This window comes from Lathamus discolor, chromosome 13 (assembly GCF_037157495.1).
Source record: "Lathamus discolor isolate bLatDis1 chromosome 13, bLatDis1.hap1, whole genome shotgun sequence".
Classification (NCBI taxonomy): Eukaryota; Metazoa; Chordata; class Aves; order Psittaciformes; family Psittacidae; genus Lathamus; species Lathamus discolor.
Window position 1 is genome coordinate 8,503,195 of NC_088896.1, and position 18,882 is coordinate 8,522,076.

Genomic DNA, 18,882 nt, shown 5'->3' on the forward strand with positions numbered 1-18,882 from the left:
AAATAGATTGGTGGAACCACACCCTAAGGCAAGGGCAGAGAGAAGTGGTTCAACAAGATATGGATCCCCTTCCCTCCTACCATCAGACAGAAGGAGAGAGCTTAATGGACAAGGATGGATGGAGGGAGGTTCCTCCTCGGAGAGGTAAGCGAAAACCCTCACAATCCCTTCCTCCCTCCCAGTTGCCCTTGAATAACAGGTACGAGGTCTTGGAAATTCAGGGCCAGGTGAATGGAGATGGTGAGGCAAATCTATCTAGTGAGTCACCCAGGGCTAGTCACTCACCCACATACCTCAGAACTTCTACAACCAAGAAGAAAAGAAGAGTAATTGTGGTGGGTGACTCCCTTCTGAGGGGAACAGAAGGGCCCATTTGTCGACCGGATCCACCCCACAGGGAGGTCTGCTGCCTGCCTGGGGCTCGGATTAGAGATGTTAAAAAGAAGCTCTCTGAACTGGTGCAGCCGTCTGACTACTACCCACTGCTGGTTTTTCAGGTTGGCAGTGACGAAATTATTACGAGGAACGTAAGGGCAATGAAGAGAGACTACAGGGCCCTGGGACGGCTGGTTAAAGGGTCTGGAGCGCAAGTGGTGTTTGCCTCCATACCTGTTGCAAGCGAGGGTGAAGGGATATATAAGAAGACTCTGCAGGTTAATGTATGGCTACGTGACTGGTGCCAAAGGCAGGGGTTTGGGTTTTTCAGTCACGGGCTGCTGTATGGGACACCTGGTTTGCTGGTGACAGGCGGGATACACCAGTCCCAGAGAAGAAAAAGGGTTTTGGGGCAGGAGTTAGCAGGGCTTATTGACAGGGCTTTAAACTAGTTATGAAGGGGGGAGGGGATTTAACAGGGCCTGTTGGGGACAAGCCCAAGAGGAACATGCTAGGGATTGAAGGATGGCGGGCTAAGGAGGACTATCAATCTCTTGTTTCACTTGTGGGAAAGGATAGCTTTTTAGACCCTGTCCCGCAGGGGAAAAAGGGTACTAGGACTGGCTCCCTGAAATGCCTGTACACCAATGCACGCAGCATGGGGAATAAACAGGAGGAGTTAGAAGTCTGTGTGCGGGCTAAAGGTTATGATCTAGTGGCGATTACAGAGACATGGTGGGACAGTTCACATGACTGGAATGTGGTCATGGATGGCTATGTCCTTTTTAGGAAAGATAGGTCAGCAAAGCGAGGTGGTGGAGTGGCTCTTTACGTGAGAGAGCAACTAGAATGTATTGAGTTCTGTCCGGGGTCGGATGAGGAGCAAGTGGAATGTCTGTGGGTACGAATCAAGGGGCTGACTGGCACGGGTGATACAGTTGTGGGGGTCTATTACAGACCTCCTGATCAGGACGAAGGAGTTGATGAGGCTTTCTACAGGCAACTGGAAGTAGCCTCGCGACTACATGCCTTAGTCGTCGTGGGGGACTTTAATTACCCCGATATTTGCTGGAAGACTCACACAGCCAGTCATTCACAGTCTAGGAGGTTCCTCGAGTGCATTGATGATAATTTCTTAATGCAAATGGTGGACGTACCAACTAGGGGAGCAGCGCTGCTAGATTTAGTACTCGCCAACAAGGAGGGTTTGGTCGAAGTGGTGACGGTCAATGGCAGCCTTGGCTGCAGTGACCATGAGATGGTGGAGTTTAGGATCCTGTGTGGGAGGAATAGAATACCTAGCAAAGCCACAGTTCTGGATTTCCGAAGGGCCAACTTTGGCCTCTTCAGTCAACTGCTAAGGGAAGTCTCATGGGAAAGTGTACTAGGCGGTAAAGGGGCTCAAGATAGTTGGTTAGCATTCAAGGACCGCTTCTTCCAAGCTCAGGATCGGAGCGTCCCAATAAGTAGGAAGTCAAGTAAGGGATCTAGGAGACCGGCGTGGTTAAACAAGGAGCTGCTGGGCAAACTCAAGTGGAAAAGGAGAATCTATGGATTATGGAAGGAGGGGCTGGCCGCTTGGGAGGAATATAGGACAGTTGTTAGAGGATGTAGGGAGGCAATTAGGACAGCTAAGGCCTCCTTGGAACTCAATCTTGCTAGTCGGGTTAAAGACAATAGAAAGGGCTTCTTCAAATACATAGCAAATAAAACTAACACAAGAGGCAATATAGGCCCACTGCTGAACGAAGTGGGTACCCTGGAGACAGAGGATATAAAGAAGGCAGAGGTGCTGAATGCCTTCTTTGCCTCTGTCTTTACTCCTGCAGACTCTCCCCGAGGGCCCCGGATTTCTATAGCCCCAGAAGGAGTCAGGACAAAGGAGGAGTTTGCTTTGGTAGATGAGGATTGGGTTAGGGATCAGCTATGCAATCTGGACATCTGTAAATCGATGGGTCCGGATGGAATGCACCCACGGGTGCTGAGGGAGCTGGCGGAGGTCATTGCTAGGCCACTTTCCATCATCTTTGGTAAGTCGTGGGAAACGGGCGAGGTGCCTGAGGATTGGCGGATGGCAAAGGTCACACCAATCTATAAGAAGGGCAAGAAGGAGGACCCGGGTAATTATAGACCGGTCAGCCTTACCTCCATCCCTGGAAAGGTGATGGAACAACTTATTCTTGACTCCATCACTAGGCATATCAAGGATGAGGGGGTCATTAAGAACAGCCAACATGGTTTTATGAGGGGGAAGTCATGTATGACCAACCTTATAGCCTTCTATGAGGAAGTGACTAGGTGGAGGGATGATGGTAGAGCGGTAGATGTAGTTTTTCTTGATTTCAGTAAGGCATTTGATACTGTCTCCCACAGCATCCTCATAGATAAGCTAAGGAAGTGTGGGCTTGACGATCAAGTAGTGAGGTGGATCGAGAACTGGTTGAAAGGAAGAAGGCAGAGAGTTGTGGTCAATGGCGCAGAATCTAGCTGGAGGTCTGTGACTAGTGGAGTTCCTCAGGGGTCGGTGCTGGGACCGGTGCTGTTTAATATTTTCATCAATGACCTGGATGAGGGAACTGAGTGCACCCTCAGCAAGTTTGCTGATGACACAAAACTGGGAGGAGTGGCTGACACACCAGAGGACTGTGCTGCCATTCAGCGAGACCTGGACAGGCTGGAGAGTTGGGCGGGGAGAAACTTGATGAAATTTAACAAGGGCAAGTGTAGAGTCTTGCATCTGGGGAAGAACAACCCCATGTACCAGTACAGGTTGGGGGTTGACCTGCTGGAAAGTAGTGAAGGGGAAAGGGACCTGGGGGTCCTGGTGGATAGGAGGATGACCATGAGCCAGCAATGTGCTCTTGTGGCCAAGAAGGCAAATGGCATCTTAGGGTGCATTAGAAAGGGAGTGGTTAGTAGGTCAAGAGAGGTTCTCCTCCCCCTCTACTCAGCCTTGGTGAGGCCGCATCTGGAATATTGTGTCCAGTTCTGGGCCCCTCAATTCAAGAAGGACAGGGAATTGCTTGAAGGAGTCCAGCGCAGAGCCACAAAGATGATTAAGGGAGTGGAACATCTCCCTTATGAGGAGAGGCTGAGGGAGCTGGGTCTCTTTAGCTTGGAGAAGAGGAGACTGAGGGGTGACCTCATCAATGTTTACAAATATGTAAAGGGTAGGTGTCAGGATGATGGAGCTAGGCTTTTTTCAGTGATATCCAGTGATAGGACAAGGGGCAATGGGTGTAAACTGGAGCATAGGAAGTTCCACGTTAACATCAGGAAGAACTTCTTTACTGTAAGAGTGACAGAGCACTGGAACAGGTTGCCCAGGGGGGTTGTGGAGTCTCCTACACTGGAGATATTCAAGGCCCGCCTGGACAAGTTCCTGTGTGATGTACTGTAGGTTACCCTGCTCTTGCAGGGGGGTTGGACTAGATGATCTTTTTAGGTCCCTTCCAACCCTTGGGATTCTGTGATTCTGTGATTCTGTAGTGTTGCCTGCATGAGAATGTAATACTGGGTATTCCTAGTGCAGGCCCCACAACTAATTCTAGGTACTGATTATTGCACATCAGGAAAAATCTGAGCAAACTGGCCATTGCAAAGTATTGAAGGATATCTGGATATTCAGGTTTTGAGAGCTGGAAATCAATGCTACACTTGAGGTCTTTAAATGGTTTACTCTTTTTTGGTTGGTATTTACACTCTAAATATGAGATAAAATATATTATTTTGGTATAGGTCAGAGGTACTGAATTTCTTCCTGATTTGTATATTTGTATATGTCAGACTTGTGTGGGGTTTTGTCTTTCATAGAGGCTATAGCCACTTCTTACAGCATTAATGTCATAGTTGATATTTGCTTTTGTAGAGCATCATCCATTTTAAATAATGTGTTCTTTTTAGAACAAACAAGTAGTTTTGTGAAAGTATGGTTGAAAAACTAAAATAACCCAGTGTGAAGTGCAACAACATAATTAAACCCACATGTGATCTGGTGATTTAATCCGCAGCTCTGTGGGCTTGTCAGCCTTGCACTGAGCAACCTGAAATCCTTGCAATCCATGAGAACAATGAGGAGCTTATTAGAGATCTTGGATGTTGGATATATTAATTCTAGTTGAGTGCAATCTCCCTGTATGGCATAGAGTTGAGATAGTATTGGCACCTGAATTTCTCCAAGTGGTTGGGTAAAAAGCTTTTCTGGAGAAAATCTTTTTGTTTTCATTTGTTTAAGAAAAGAAATTGTTTAAGTCAGAAATATTCTGACTTTTTCTGGGGAAAACACATACTCTGTAGAGGGCCCACACTCTAAAAAAAGTCCTGCTGTGCTAAAGTCAGTGTTAACTTTGAGTGCTGTGCTGCTGCTATTTACATTTTGTGCAAATCTTGCAACATCAGGACTGCGGTTGTTTAGATACAAACATGAGTCAACTGGGGCAAAGCGGTCAGTGTTTCTGTTGGGATAAGGTTGAAAACTTGAATCAGTGCAAGAGCAGTAAAGGAGCTGAAGAGTAATATAAGATCAGGTCATACACTGTAATTTCAGTGACTTTGTCGGTGACAAGGTGGACAGCCATTGTCACAGCAAGGAGCTGTGGTTAGGGCAGGGCAGGATCAGTGTTTCACCTACAGAGAGTTGAGGCAGGAAGAGGAATTGTTGGTGGATTTGGGTGACAGCTTTCATTAGTGCTGACTTCAAGATAGAACCAGGCCTAGTATAGGGCAGGGGGGACCTAAGTTTTAGTCAAAACACTTTTGTGAACAACTGCAAGCAAACAAGTGATCTTTCTTTACTGTGGTTGAATTTAACCCAATTAATTATCTTTACCGAGGAAAGCATGTTGAACATTTTCCCCTCTGGCACTGCAAGCTTCAGTCTTTCAGCCTCTTCCAGGAAGGAGGTGAAGCCTTTTCCATAATCCTTCTGATCTGTAACATTTCATAAAGCAGCAGGGCTCTTTGTGCACTTAGATTATTTGTTCTTTGTTGGACTTGTGCCTGATGTGTCCATCAGAAAATCAAAAGAGGGGCAGAACGTTTCCCCCACTCATTGAAAGACAAAAGAGCCACAAGAATCTCTAATAAAGACTGACTGACTGGACCAACACCATGAAGTAAAAGTTTGTGAATGGACACTGCAGGCTAAGTCTTCTTGACTGATTTGAATGAGGTTTCCCCTGCTTATGGCAGAGTGAATTTGTCCCTTTTTGAATGCAGCTGGTCTTTCCCTTGTGTCTACCTTGCTTTTTCTGTGGTGTTTCAAATGCTCTGAATTTTCAACACACCGTTCTGGAGGAAATCAGTTACATGAATACAGGGTTATTCCCTCTGTTAGAGGTTTGATTCATTCACTCCCTTTCTCTAATCCTATTATTATTTTTAAGGTAAATGTTTCAGTATTTTTCACTGCAATGTAAGCTCAACTTTTGTCTCAGACAAAAGGATAAGAACCTTGTTTGTACAACCAAATAGGACAATAAGTTTTCTGTTCCAGTACAAAATGGCAAAGTCGTGGCTTTCAGAGACCTTGAGGGTTCTAGTGGGAAGGCACAGGAACGATGAGCCAAAGTCTTGAAACTGGGGGTTTGTGCTGAGCTCTCCCCCTGACTTACGTATCTCATACCTTCTGCTATCAGTGAGGGAGCACATATGGAAACACCTCTCCTGAGAGCTCATTCTGCACTGAGATTTGTATGCTTAACGTGGGAAGAGGAATAGTTTTTTCTCTGCCCTTGACCAAGAGTCTATCTTTTCTCCCTTTTTAATGGTCTTGATCTCACTCTGTTGAAATTTAGCAAAGCTTCCAAAATAGTCCAGGGAAGTCAGAGTTCAGAATACTTACAGTTTTTCTAAATGCTTTTCTTCATTTCAGAGTGATGAGGTTTGGTTTCAGTGATCTGCAGCGATCATTTAGAGAGATGTAATTTGTGCTCCTATAACTTATACAGTCATACTTAACATTTATCATTTTGTCTCAAGATATAAACTGGGGGTAAAACCTAACCCTAAAGCAAAACCCCACTTTCTTCCTCTACCAAGAGCTACTTTATTTTTAAAATGGAATGGAGGTGCATACACAATACACCTACTTTTCTTACATTGAAAAACATTGAGGAGTTTAATACAGACACAGACATAATGCAACTGACTCACCTCCTTAACGTCCTGTTGAACTAATTTAGAATCAAGAGTTGCTCAGGACGGTATTTTCACCTAAATTATCTGCCTCTTTTCAATTAGCTTTTATTATTTTAATGGTGGTTCCTCCCACCCTCCCTCAGTGCTTTGGCTGGGCTCACGTAATTGCCTATATTTTATGTAAATGGAATTGTTACACCGTAAAATGATATACAAATGTGTCTGCCACACAGAGTCCAGTAAATGGTGTGAATAAACCCATTATTTTCAATGTAACAGCATCTGATAGCAGCCTGGGAAACACTGGGCTGACAGATGTGAGCCCATGACAAGGCCTGCAAAAAAACCTGAATGAGGAGCACTCTGACAGACCACCATTAATTGACTTTTGAAATAACTCCTTTTTTTCACAGTTCTACTTGGCTGAGCAAGATTCACAAATTGCTGTCTTGAACTTCTTAATGGCACAAAATAGCTGCCAATGAAAGCCTAAATGACATGGACGTTGAATAGGAGTTATACAATGACCACACCATGACATGTTTTTAACTGACATATTATTTGAGAAGTTGCAGCCACTCAACTGGGAGGCAGTCGGGAAGGGGGGAAGAGATGGGAAGGAGTTTGAGAACTGGGTATAGAAATAGCGTCTGTTAAATTCTAGACAAATACAGGTTTAAGTTAGGAAGAGAAACAAGTCTTAGGAAACACCCTGATGAACATTTTCCCATGCATTCCTAGAGAGTATGATTTGGAGTCCAGGTCTGTTGTTCCTTCTGCTGTGAAAGTCAAGAGGAAATTGCATTAGCAAGTAAGAAAACAGACCCTGTGTGAGTGATGAGCATGCTGACCTCTCTGGGTTTCAGGACCTGCTCAAGACCCAGGCTGTGGTCACAGTCAGGTTTATGCAGACTCAAAATACTTGTTTGTCTCTCTTTGGAAACTGAGGCCAACTCTGGCAGAGCTAATTGACTTCTTATACAGGTAGTTAGTAAAGATGAGGACTATTTTTTTCTTCCCCCTAGTTTTCGTGCTACCTGCCATGCTGATCATGCCTGACTCTGGGAACTCCGGAGTATACCACAGCCTAAGCAGCTCTCTCTTGCCCAGTTCTTATGTAACTCAGTGAGTTATGCAGTAAACCCCCTGTTGTTTGTACACTGTAGCATCTTTATTTCTGCCTTCCTCACTGCTTTCTTCAGTTCTGAGCACAGAACAAAACATTTAGAGTTAGGGTTTACTATGAGTATTTATTGAATTCAGAGTACAACTATTAATTCCCATTAGAGCTAAAAAGATCAACAGTCAGCTTCTAAAACAGTTACAGGCACAGTCATAGAACAGATGGCATAAACTCTGTCTGTGGCCCTGACAAGGATGTCTAGCTGACACATCTATGTGAACTAACATATAGTATACTTACTGAAGTATATATGTATATATTTGAAGTACATAGCTGATGTATCAGTACAATCAACAGGTCTATAATTGCACAAGCATTTATTTTTCTATACTGCAGTACATTACTGTTGTGTTTCATTGAAGAAAAGATTAAATTTAAACAGATCACTGTATTTTGTGGGCAAGAATTTCTCCATTTACTCTAGCTTGTATGTTGATATGCAAATCATTATAAATCTCACAGCTTCATTAATACCAGGATTAGGGTTTTTTCTAGACTAAGAGGAGTATAATTAAAATATATGCTTGAATCTATATCTTGTTTAAAACCAGTACAGCTTACATAGCTACTAGCAGGGTAATAACACTTCACTTGTGCTGAAGAGGCTTTTGAACCATTCATTATTTATCATGCTGTAGCTAATGTTTCTAATGTGAATCACTCCCATGTTTCCATATATCCAAGATATCCAAAGCTAACCAAAGTAAGTTTTCAGGAGTGCAGTGACTCAGTTATTCATTTCTCATTTAATTCCAAATCAACAGAACCTTGTTCCATCATTTCCAGTCATTTACAGCACAAGAGAAAACAAAAAGGAGCATCAGGAATACAGCGTCAGGCTTGGTTCACTGCCTGTGGTAATCCAAAACCCCTTGCGTATTATGTGCTGTTGGTCATACACCAAGACCACATTTAAAGAATTCTACCTTGTCCAGCATGGCAGAATAAAAGCTGCTCTTAACTTTGCTGAAGTATCACTCCAGAGTATGGCTAAAAAAAGCTCATAGACTTAAAGTTTATCATTAACACCCCTTTAAAGTCAAGAAGCAAGCAACAGGAAATGTGGGCTTTCTTCACTGCAGAAACCATCAGAGCATGTTTTTCCTCATGGCCAAGGAGACAGAGTGCTCTTCCAGCACCCTTCTGAGGGATCTGCAGCCCTGTGCCACAGCCAAGCAGCTGAAGGGACAGGATTTCTCAGAGGAAACTGCTCTTGTCCCTCACTGCTGAAAAACTGGAAGTTCAGGGAAAAAGGTTTTGCATTCATTGCTGGCTCATATCAGGACACATCCTACTCCCACACCTTTTGAAGTGTTCTGCTTCATTTTAGTGCTGGGTGTGCTTTGGAAAGCTGAGACCCTTGAGATAGTACAGCTACTCCAAAGACAGCCCTGGCACTTCTAGGTCCATCACCAGTTCCATATCCTATTCTGGCCAAAGGAAGGATGGGCAAAAGGAAGCATCTCATCAGATTCCTGCTATTCTTGACAAAGTACTAAGAGTTTACAAACCAAGTAAAAATAGAGACACCAAACCTGAATTCCTGCAAGTCCCTCTCTAAAGTACTTTGGCAAATGTGAAATGGACAGGGGTTCTTCTGAGCCTCCTAACAAGTCCCTTCCAAACTGCCAGCAGTAGCTTTCTGTTCTATTTCACCAAGTCCCATAAGGGGAAGTTTTACAAATCAGAGTCCAGGAATACTCGTGTGAGCCTCCCTGTTCTTCATGGGCTACTGTAAGAAATAAGAGCTAGCATAGTAAGTCCAGAGGCATCAACAAGATACAGGCCCAATAACTATGAGATCCAAATACCTTGCTTGCCTACTGATTCTTTTAAAGTTGTTAAGAAGTGCAGATTCTTCTGTACATAGTGAGGACTTCTGAAAACATACCACAACCCAAAGCAAGGAACACCAGGAGAATTAAAAATCCATCCCAGTGGGAACGGATGGGTATTCTCCTTTGTTCTAATTCCCTGTATGTTTTAGAAGACTCACTTGTCTGCCCATAGGCTTCATGCAGAGAAGAAACAGCATTTTCTAGGTACTGTGCACACTGTCTTGAGGCTCCTTCAATCAGAGTCCCAATAACATGTAGAAAATCCAGTTTCTACCATACGAACAACTGAGGATACACCAGCAGAGAATATCCCACCACAAAGAGGAAAGACACACAGGAGACCCTGCTTTAAGTGAACAGCACATTTGTGCTCCCTATGCAAGCCAAAAATGCTCTCCCTGAACAACTCAGCACACAAAAAAACCCCAGAACTGAAGAGCCTTCAGTGTGAAGATCTGAAGCATGTGCTGGCTCAGAACATGAGACAGAATGCTTCATCCCACAAACTGCATTATCACAGGGCACAGGCTACTGCTCTGCAGGATGTCTTCCTGAAGATTCTCTGGCATATTCCCAGTCTCAGAGTTGATGTTGATGGTACTTCCTGGTGATTCTGACACCATTTCTTCCCTGTCAACTCTAGAATCTCTGCATTTCCATTCTGATGAGATTTTATAACTTAGTGTCATAAAACCTTAACTTACTTCTTTTAACAGCTCAGCCTGTGCCATCTCATGGATTCATACACCAAGAACATGTGTATTGCAAATCCTGACTATGGGCAACAGTCTGAGGACAGAGAAAAAGGCAACACTGAGATCTGCCTCAAAGCCTGGAACCTGAATTTGTCAAGGAATTCTTCCCGTTTCTGTCTCAAAGGGGTTATTGCTACCTGTGAAAGACATTTAGATCTGAAAATTAATTCTGGGGATCCTTTACAACAAACCACAGAAGCCACAGCAGCTACTGAAGACATTTAACAACAATTCGTATCTTTTTAGAAGGACAATCAAGGTCTTTGCAAAACTTTTCATCACAGTTTTTACTATGGTCATTTTACTATATCACTAACTACTTCAGCAATTTAGACCAAAGAATCAGCAGATTTCCCAAACTGCTCAAAAGAGCTAATAATTTTCATTTCTTAGACTGACATACACAAAGAGCTGCTACAGGCCTGATTATCTGCATGGAAGTACTTAGGCAAACGTAATTAAGATACGAGACCTTACTCTTTCAGTTGGCAGAGAGTCAGAACAGTGCCACTGGAAAACAACCAGAAGGCAGGGTACAGGGCTTCAGTAAACTCGGTTTTGTATTTATAGATCAAGTTATGCTTCTCCCCCACAGCCGAGAAAATCACAAACCCTGCCTCGCAGTGGAGCAGCACACCAATCTTGGTAGCTTTTGTATTGGGTAAGCACTTTTCAACATCATTATGCCAGGATGATATTTTGTTATTAAACCACTCAATACACCAAGAACGGCTGTTCCGGCCCAGGCGGCTTTCTGGCCCGTGCCGCTCCATGCTGCCATAGCAGATGCCAATGCCACAGAAGTTGTTCTGTTGCATTTCCACTTCCCAGTAGTGGATGCCTCTCTTGAAGGACTGGAACCCCAGCACTTGGTAACAATCGGTGAAGCGCTGAGGGAGCTGGTTATACTTCATGTGGGTGTCTGAGACAGACATCTTGGTGTTTTTGTCAGACAGAATCACTTTGTTATGAGCTGTGTTGTAATCCAGCGTGATGTTAGCAGCATCTGCAATGGCATGAACCATATGAAGGTACTGAAGAGCAAAACATTCTTATTTATACTGTCCTGCCTAGGCACTTGTTCCTATGTGTGTTTATCTCCCTGCTCTGCTCTCCTCCACAGTGCAGGCAGTTCTTAGGTACACGGAAACAGCTGCTGGGATCAGCTGCAAATCTGTGTTAGAAAGCAGGCAAATGGAGGGCAAGTTTTCTTTCTTCCTGCATCTCCACGGGATTCTTTCGCCACCCAGACACATGGTGGCAGAAGAAGGGGATTGCTGATCTGGCAGTGAAAGGTACAGTATCTTAAGCAAGCCATCATGGGCTCCCATGAAAGCCTGAATTTCATTTCAAAGGAAAATCCAGTGCATTACCTCATGTTTCTAGGCCACGCTAATGCACTCATTCTGGGGGAAACCATTACTGAGAAAACTTAATTTACCTTTGTAAAGATACATGAATACTGAAGATAAAATCGATTCACCTGGCGAAAGAACCACTTAGAAACCTCCTGCCCCCTTTTACCCCCAAATTTCCTTTGTAACAGCCAGTCAATAACCTCCTAAACTAACCAAAACCCCTCAAAAGTGCTTTTGTCAGGTAACTACAGAGGGCACATAACACCAGTGCAGTGGGTGCAGAAAGCTCGCCTTTAAGTAGCATAACATTGGGTGTCTTACACTGCAAAAGCTCCTCTCTGGATTTCTTCAGGAAGCTGTCAAGAAGCTCTTTAACTTGGACGGCAGCTGCAGCAGCTGGTGTTCCCATGGCTGGTGCTGTGCCAACAGGAGAAAAGAGAGTTTGGTGTTGGGGAAAAAAACCCGCATATTTCGCACACCATCCCAGGCACACTCAGCTGGAGTGGGCCTCTAGAGGTTATCTGGTTTAGCCTCCTGCTCCACAGAGCATTAACTTCAGTATTAGCTCAGGTTGCGCAATTCCTTATCAAGCTTTGAAACCCCCCTGTTGTCTAGGCAACCTCTTTCAGTGCTTGATTGCTCTCACAGTGGCTAGTAAGAGACTTCTCAGAGCAAGAGTTGAACTTTTGCTTAATACACCAATACTAGCGACCATCTGCTTACCATTGTAAGTGGAAATTAGAGTAAGTGTGCTCAAAGTTTGGACTCACCAGCTTTAGCAGGTTTCTTTTTCTCCTCTGTAGGGGGAAATAAAAAGAGTGAACTGTGAGTTCTACTGAGTCTGAGAAGCCACTGATAGACTACGCCTGCTAGTAACACCATCATCACGGCTCTTGTGAAGCTGACAGTCCAGCATGTTGAAGCCATGTTTCCCATACTGGAAAGCTACTCATAAAGTACAACCTACTATTTGCTTCCTACTTCACAGGGTTATAAGCCTGGAAGAAGCTTCAGCTCTGCTTCAGGATGTAGTCTGTTAGGGTAAGTAGTAGTAAGTCTGTTCATGAGGCATATAGACTATTCCTTTAATTTTTGCAACAGAACTTCTAATGCAACAACAGAGGTATGCGTCCATTCAACTCCAGCATCCCCAACAGACCCTACCGAGTGCTCCACACCCAGAACTTGTGAATGGGAAGGACCATGTGTCAGGAGCTCAGTGGAAGTAACAGAAGTAGTTTCTTAACACTTGGGTTTATTTCAAAAAGAGAATATAGAGTATCCGAGTGCCATATTAATATCAGTATCTGGACAAAACAACACTGGAAGGCTCCAGTGTAACCTGTCATGAAGATCATCTCCATCCACCCAACGTTAGACCATAGGCAAGACATAGCCAGTAAGAGGTCTGCGTAAGGCTGCTATTAATCACCACTTACTGGTATCTGCCTCCCCTGGCAAAGTGGCTTGAGTCTGCTGAGGGATTTTCTCTTTGTGGGTATGCTCTTGTGACAGGAGGAAAGGAAAAAAAAACAGACCATGAGCAGCTCATAAGCAGGATTCAGTACACACAAATCCATCAAACAAGCCAACAGATGTTTCGTACAAATGAAAAATGCCCTGCCAGAACCAGAGGCTGGGGAGGCTCAGCTCTACTTTACAGCCCACACTGACCACCACCACCAGCACACACCAAGGGTAATGCACCATTGTATCCGTGCAGCTTGTGCTTTATAGCTCACGGTAACAGCCCAAACACCCTCCCTGACAAAGTGCTCACTACATATTATCACTGACTCACCACAAAAGCAAACAGCTCTTGGGTAACTCCCTGAATTGTTATCTGATGGTAAAACCACAGTTAGGAGGAGATGATGTTCTTTAGTACTTACGTGGTCCTGGAGGCTTTTTTACGTTTTTGTTTCGAGGAGCCCCAGGAGGAGCCTTAGTTCTTCCAGGTGTTACTCCTGCTGCAATAGTGATATTTCACATTATGGTTTGTATTGCCAGAACAGTAAGACATTAGCAAAGACATTTTTCTATCTTATTTTTCAGTTATGTGCATAGAACTTAAGTGATGCTTGGCAGAGATGGAAACTGCATGGAAAACACCCACGTCCCAGTCCAAAAGATATATGTGCTTAGCCAGGTAAGTAGGGCTTTGTTCTTACACAATCAGCATCTTTACAGTTGGGTAACCACCGTCTTCTCACTGTGTTTTATCTCTCCCCTCAAATCCACATCCTAACTGCATCCAACCCTGCTATGTAATAGAAGCATAAGTAATTGTAAGGAATAAAGGCTGAGCTAAGCCAGAAGGGCAGAGTACCACGTTACTCATCAGGTTATAGATGAAAGTGAAGAGACACTGGCACATTTTTTCTCCTAGTTTAGCCCAGAATGTAGTAGTTTTGTGTGGAAATGGAGGACCACAGAATTTGGAAGACACACTTTATCTTACCAGTATTTGCTGCACTGGGTTTTGGGTGGGTTGGGGTTTTTTTTTAGGTTTCTGTGGGGGTTTTTTTAATTCTGTTTAGATTGGAGGAGGAAGATCCCTCATTTCAGCTCAAAACCAAGGCAGAAAATGCCACTTTGCCCAGTGATACAGTACCTTCCACATTTTTCTCCTCAGATGGCGTCACTGAAAGTTTTACAGTGTCTTTAAGGATAACGGCAGACTGGTAAGAGGAATGTATCAGGTTTTGGTCTATTTCAACCACAGGAACAAAAGCATCTTTTATTGATGTTCGTTGCAGTGCTGTTGCTCTCTGAAACGACAAGCGGTAAATCTCATGCAGACATAGGAAAATACAGCCAAGTTAGTTTAAATGGAATGAGGTTGTGCATTCATCTCAAAGGAGCAAAGGCTACAGCTAGACACGACCCATGGCAAAATTTCAGCACCAACCACACGTATTGATTCTTAACTGATACCTGAAAGAGCTATCAGACAGTGTCACAGCACAGCGCTGCAACAGCTCATGGGGATGAGCTCTCACTCATCTGGCACCACTGCTTGCAGCAGAGGTGGTGGCTGAACTGGGGGAAGCTACCAAACACCATTTCAGCCCTCCATCAGTATTTGTGTACTTTTCAGTACATCTGTTTATAGCAGGTTCTGGCACAGGGCTGCATTACTGTTTGTAACTGTTCTGGAGAGCAGGACTACCACAGCAGGGTTCTGTTATTCTGCATTCTAGAAACATGAAGGATTGGATTCACATTTAAAGACATATTACCTTCAAAAACAGAAGGTCATCATCTTCTGTCAATGCCATCTCAATCTGAGCAGAGAGAGACTGAATTTCATTCTTCTTACTTCCCAAAATGCCGTAAATATATTCAAACTTACTCAAAACTCTGTTTTCTTCATCTGCAACTGCTTTCAAGATCTGAATTTCTCTTTCTTCAATTAAAGCTTTAATTTCTGAAAACTTACTTAGGATCATATCTTTCTTTTTGGAAATTGTCTCCTGGAGCAGACAAAAACAGACAGACACTGGTTTCAAAAGCACAGTTTGTGGACAAGGTACTGCTTACTACTACTACAGGAAAGCCTCTGAGGAACACATAGGCTTCAATTACTTGAAACAGGCAACAGAAAACCTGTATGTTTCTATGTAGTTTAGAAAGAAAGCTCCTTTACTCCCAAGAAATTAGGAGAATTCTGGGTCTCCAGACCCCAGCCTTGGGGCAGTGGCCAGGCTGTGCCATCGAGTGGTTACCAGCATCAGGATGCAGCTATGCCGTGCTCTCCCATGGAGCTGCCTGGCTCTGCCAGAACGCCCCCTTTCTGTTCCTTCCCAGTAACATCTTCTCCTGCCAATGCAATCTCAGTACTACAGCCATTGTCCCAAGGGTACAAGCATGAATGACACGCAGTTGCCAGTGTGTGCCAAGCAACCGGACAGCATTTTGAGCAGTTACCCACTTACAGCAGCTTGGCCTTGGTTCATTCTCAAAGTGTTCATCGCCCGAGCAGCTTTTTCATTCTGATTATGCAGCTCTGTGAGTCTCTTCTTCAGCGCCGCCTGCAATAGGAGAGATCAGGAAGTATTTCGGAGAAGCAATTGCTATGTCTGCTCTGTCAGGTCATGCTTATTGGGGTAAGAATCATTTCTGCAGGAAGTTTTAAATCACCATTGTAAGCATTTAGTACTATTGGTTTAAAACCTATTGCTCCTTAAACCTTAGGGGATGCAAAAGCACTCTCCCAAATAAGTTTGGCTTGTGGAGCCCGCACTCTCCACACAGCTCCACCTCTCCCAACAGCAAGATGCACACTGTTGACTCACTCGACAAGGACCGAGTGCTTTCACCAGCACAGCAGTTCTCAGTGCTAAGAATATACTTCACATTAACTCTCAGGTTGGACTTCCTTTAGTTCAAGTTGCTGCTAAGCCAAATCAGGGAGGATTTCTGAGCGCAAGCAGGATACATACTTGCTGAACAGCTGGGAGGTTGGCCATGTAAACTTTTCAGGTGCGCTTTACTCATCTACCCTCTGATTTTTAGCTGCACTCTTAAGACAGGAAGGTCACTTTTCCTGCCCTTCCACTCCGTGGAGAGCCTCCTCCTGGCTTTTATCTAGGAGGATATTATTTTTATACTAGAGCTGTCCCTTGGCTACTTTTCTAATTCTTTGTTTCTTAAGAATATACACAGTAAGGCCACACAGTGACCCCTATGCAGCAAGCAGCACAGGGGCTCAGCCCTGGGGGGACACCCACAGAGGTGGCCTTGCCACAGCCCAGCCCAAACTAGGAACTGGTCCTCAACTCTGTGACAGCGCCATCCCGCACCCTCGGAGCACCATCTTGGAGAGAGGAGAAGCACACAAGGAATGACTGACAATACGCTGTAGCATGCTTTGGAGGGCTGATAACAGTTTGCCAAGGCCAGGCACGAGATTTACAGTCCAAGTCTTGGTCCAGCCTCCCCCCTGCATATCAGAGCCCATGACCAGCACCCAGGGCCCCAGCAGGCCCTCGGGGACCAGAGCTCCCCTCTGGTCCCTCTCCCAGAGCCCCGGAAGGAGCAGGCTGCCCCCGCTGCTCACCTCGGCGTTGGCTTTGGCCAGCTCCAGGGGGCTGGTGTTGCACAGCTTGTGCCCGAGGAGGCAGAGGGAGCAGATGCAGCTGCCGTGCTGGCTGCAGAAGAACTCGAAGAGCTTGTTGTGCTGCGGGCACTTGCGCTGCTGCAGGTCGCGCAGGGGCGGGCAGAGCTGGTGGTCGCGGAAGGCCCGGCTCTCCTGGTGCGGCCGCAGGTGCTCTTCGCAGAAGGACGCGGTGCAGGTGAGGCAGGTCCGCGCGGCGGGTGCCTGCAGGCAGGTGTCGCAGAGAACTGGGCCCTCTTCCTCCACCTCCACCTCCTCCTCCTCCTCCTTCTCTTCCTCGGTCCCGGTGCAGCCCTGGAGCTGCTGCACCACCCGGCACAGCACCGTGTTCTTCTGCAGCTGCGGGCGGCCCATGAAGGTAGCCCGGCACTGCGGGCAGCTGAAGTTCTCCGACACCCCGGCCCAGAAGCGCTGCAGGCAGGAGGCGCAGAAGTTGTGCCCACAGGGCACGGTCACGGGGCTGCTGAAGAGGCAGAGGCAGATGGAGCAGGTCAGTTCCTCCTCCAGCACTGACAATCGCGACTCCGCCATCGCCGCGACTGCCGCTACCACAATCGAAACTTGGGCCGGAGCTTTCCCGGTATCTGCGCGGTCTGTCCCCGCCCCGATGGGAGGGACGGCAGCTCCGGACCTGCTCCAGCCGCCCCCGAGCGCCCACTTGCCCGAGGGAGGGTGACGCTTCTCGCTGCAGCTCCGGAGCGCTTCCCCGGCCGCCTTCACGCCCGCACCCCCCCCGCCGCCCTCCTATCCTCGGGGCCCCTTCAGTACATTCCCGCGGCTGCGGCCTCGTTCAGCGCTGCCACGTGTGACCCCGACGGCCACGGCGCTCAGGCCGAGCTGCCGCCAGCCTCGGCTGCATTCCTGCGAGTACTGGGCTGGGGAAGAGCAAATAAGCTGTTGCTTGTAAAGCACGCAGGTCAATGCGCTGGGAGCGCGGAAACCATCTTAACGGAGGGCACTTGCTCCATTTTTCTCTTTTTCCCCTCAGTCTGTTTAATAATTACTGTTTCTAGCAGGATCACTGGATGCTGAATAGCCATCTGTGCAGCTCCTCCTGTCTCAACTAACCTGACTCCAAATTCTTCCAGTGGCCTCCTCACCCTCCCTCATCTGCCCTGTCTCTGATGTTGCAGGGACTTCTTCAGCGCCTTTCACTCTTGCCAATAAATGAAATGGAGTAGCCTAGCACAAAGCCTGTGAGCCCTCCACCAAGAATTTAAGCAGAGTCTGGTGGTCTGCAGGGGAGGAAGCCATCTGCTCTTAACTACATTTCCAGTGGCCAAAGGACACCTTGTGGAGAACTGCTGATGTTCCTTTTAATGTCGTAAAGAAGGTATTAGCAGGCAGTCGTGGGGTTCTACGTTGGCATTAGCTCTCAGAGACTTAAGAAAATGTTCAGGAATCATATAAAGCACTTGAAAGTGGCATTTGTGGTTTGTCTGTTGTAAGTAATGCTTTGAAAGAAATTCCTAGCCACTTAGTTTAGAGGACTAAATTAAATCTGAACAGTCACTGTAAACCTACATCGTACAGATAACGTTGACTTCTACCTACATCAATAATGTGCTCCAGGCTGGTAATCCTCATTCAGGGTGAGCTATGGAGGGGTTGGTGTCCTGGACTCTGAATCATAGCTTAGTCATGGGGCAACAGGAGAGAACTGGAGCTGGGGTTAACAGAGGGGAGGCAGAGTTCAGGGGTTGGTGTGTGATCTGCAGGCGGGTGGCTGATTTAGATGGGTGCAGCTCCACTTAGTTACAGCACTGTTGGGATATGCAGCTCAGGACCCGGTAACTGCTGTCAGAGGAGATGACAGCACCCAAGGGTGCCTGCGAGGTGGTGCCTGACAGTGACTGCAGAGGGCAGTACTCACCAAGAAGTGTGTTGCCAAAGACGTGACCGAAGAGCAGCTGTTAACATTTACAATTGTTATTCTTCTGTAGGTGAACAAAGCACTTCTTCCTGGGCTTCACCACTGTCCTCTTCCAAAGGCTCAGCAGTGCATTCTCTGCAGCGCTCACCTCGTGCCTACTGAGGCAGTCAAAGGTATGCAAATGTAAAGGGTAAGTACACACCCTCACAGTGGTGTGTATTCTTGCTTCTGGAGCAGAACATG

The 18,882-nt window shown here is 45.9% G+C and overlaps 1 protein-coding gene across 3 annotated transcripts; it reads right to left on the minus strand.

The window, feature by feature from the left end:
- Positions 1-7,743: 7,743 nt before the first annotated feature.
- TRIM25 (tripartite motif containing 25) lies at positions 7,744-17,374 on the minus strand. Of its 3 annotated transcripts, none has more exons than XM_065694153.1 (9): positions 16,710-17,374; positions 15,586-15,681; positions 14,890-15,123; positions 14,262-14,418; positions 13,540-13,614; positions 13,087-13,152; positions 12,418-12,444; positions 11,969-12,064; positions 7,744-11,295 (listed from the first exon to the last, which is right to left on the minus strand). In XM_065694153.1, exons 1-9 carry the CDS (start codon positions 17,295-17,297, stop codon positions 10,763-10,765), a joined length of 1,872 nt encoding a protein of 623 aa, XP_065550225.1. In that variant the 5' UTR covers positions 17,298-17,374; the 3' UTR covers positions 7,744-10,762. The 3 variants fall into 3 exon arrangements, with proteins under 3 accessions (XP_065550225.1, XP_065550223.1, XP_065550226.1); XM_065694151.1 differs by having other exon boundaries at positions 13,540-13,617; XM_065694154.1 differs by lacking the exon at positions 13,087-13,152 and having other exon boundaries at positions 13,540-13,617.
- Positions 17,375-18,882: the final 1,508 nt, after the last annotated feature.

Excerpts from the sequence above, each read along its gene's own strand:
- TRIM25 (XM_065694151.1), bottom strand. The coding sequence starts at position 17,297 with ATGGCGGAGTCGCGATTGTCAGTGCTGGAGGAGGAACTGACCTGCTCC. Across the intron at positions 15,682-16,709 it reads TGGCCAAAGCCAACGCCGAG|GCGGCGCTGAAGAAGAGACT; the intron begins GTGAGCAGCGGG and ends CTCCTATTGCAG. Across the intron at positions 14,419-14,889 it reads ATGACCTTCTGTTTTTGAAG|AGAGCAACAGCACTGCAACG; the intron begins GTAATATGTCTT and ends TTGTCGTTTCAG.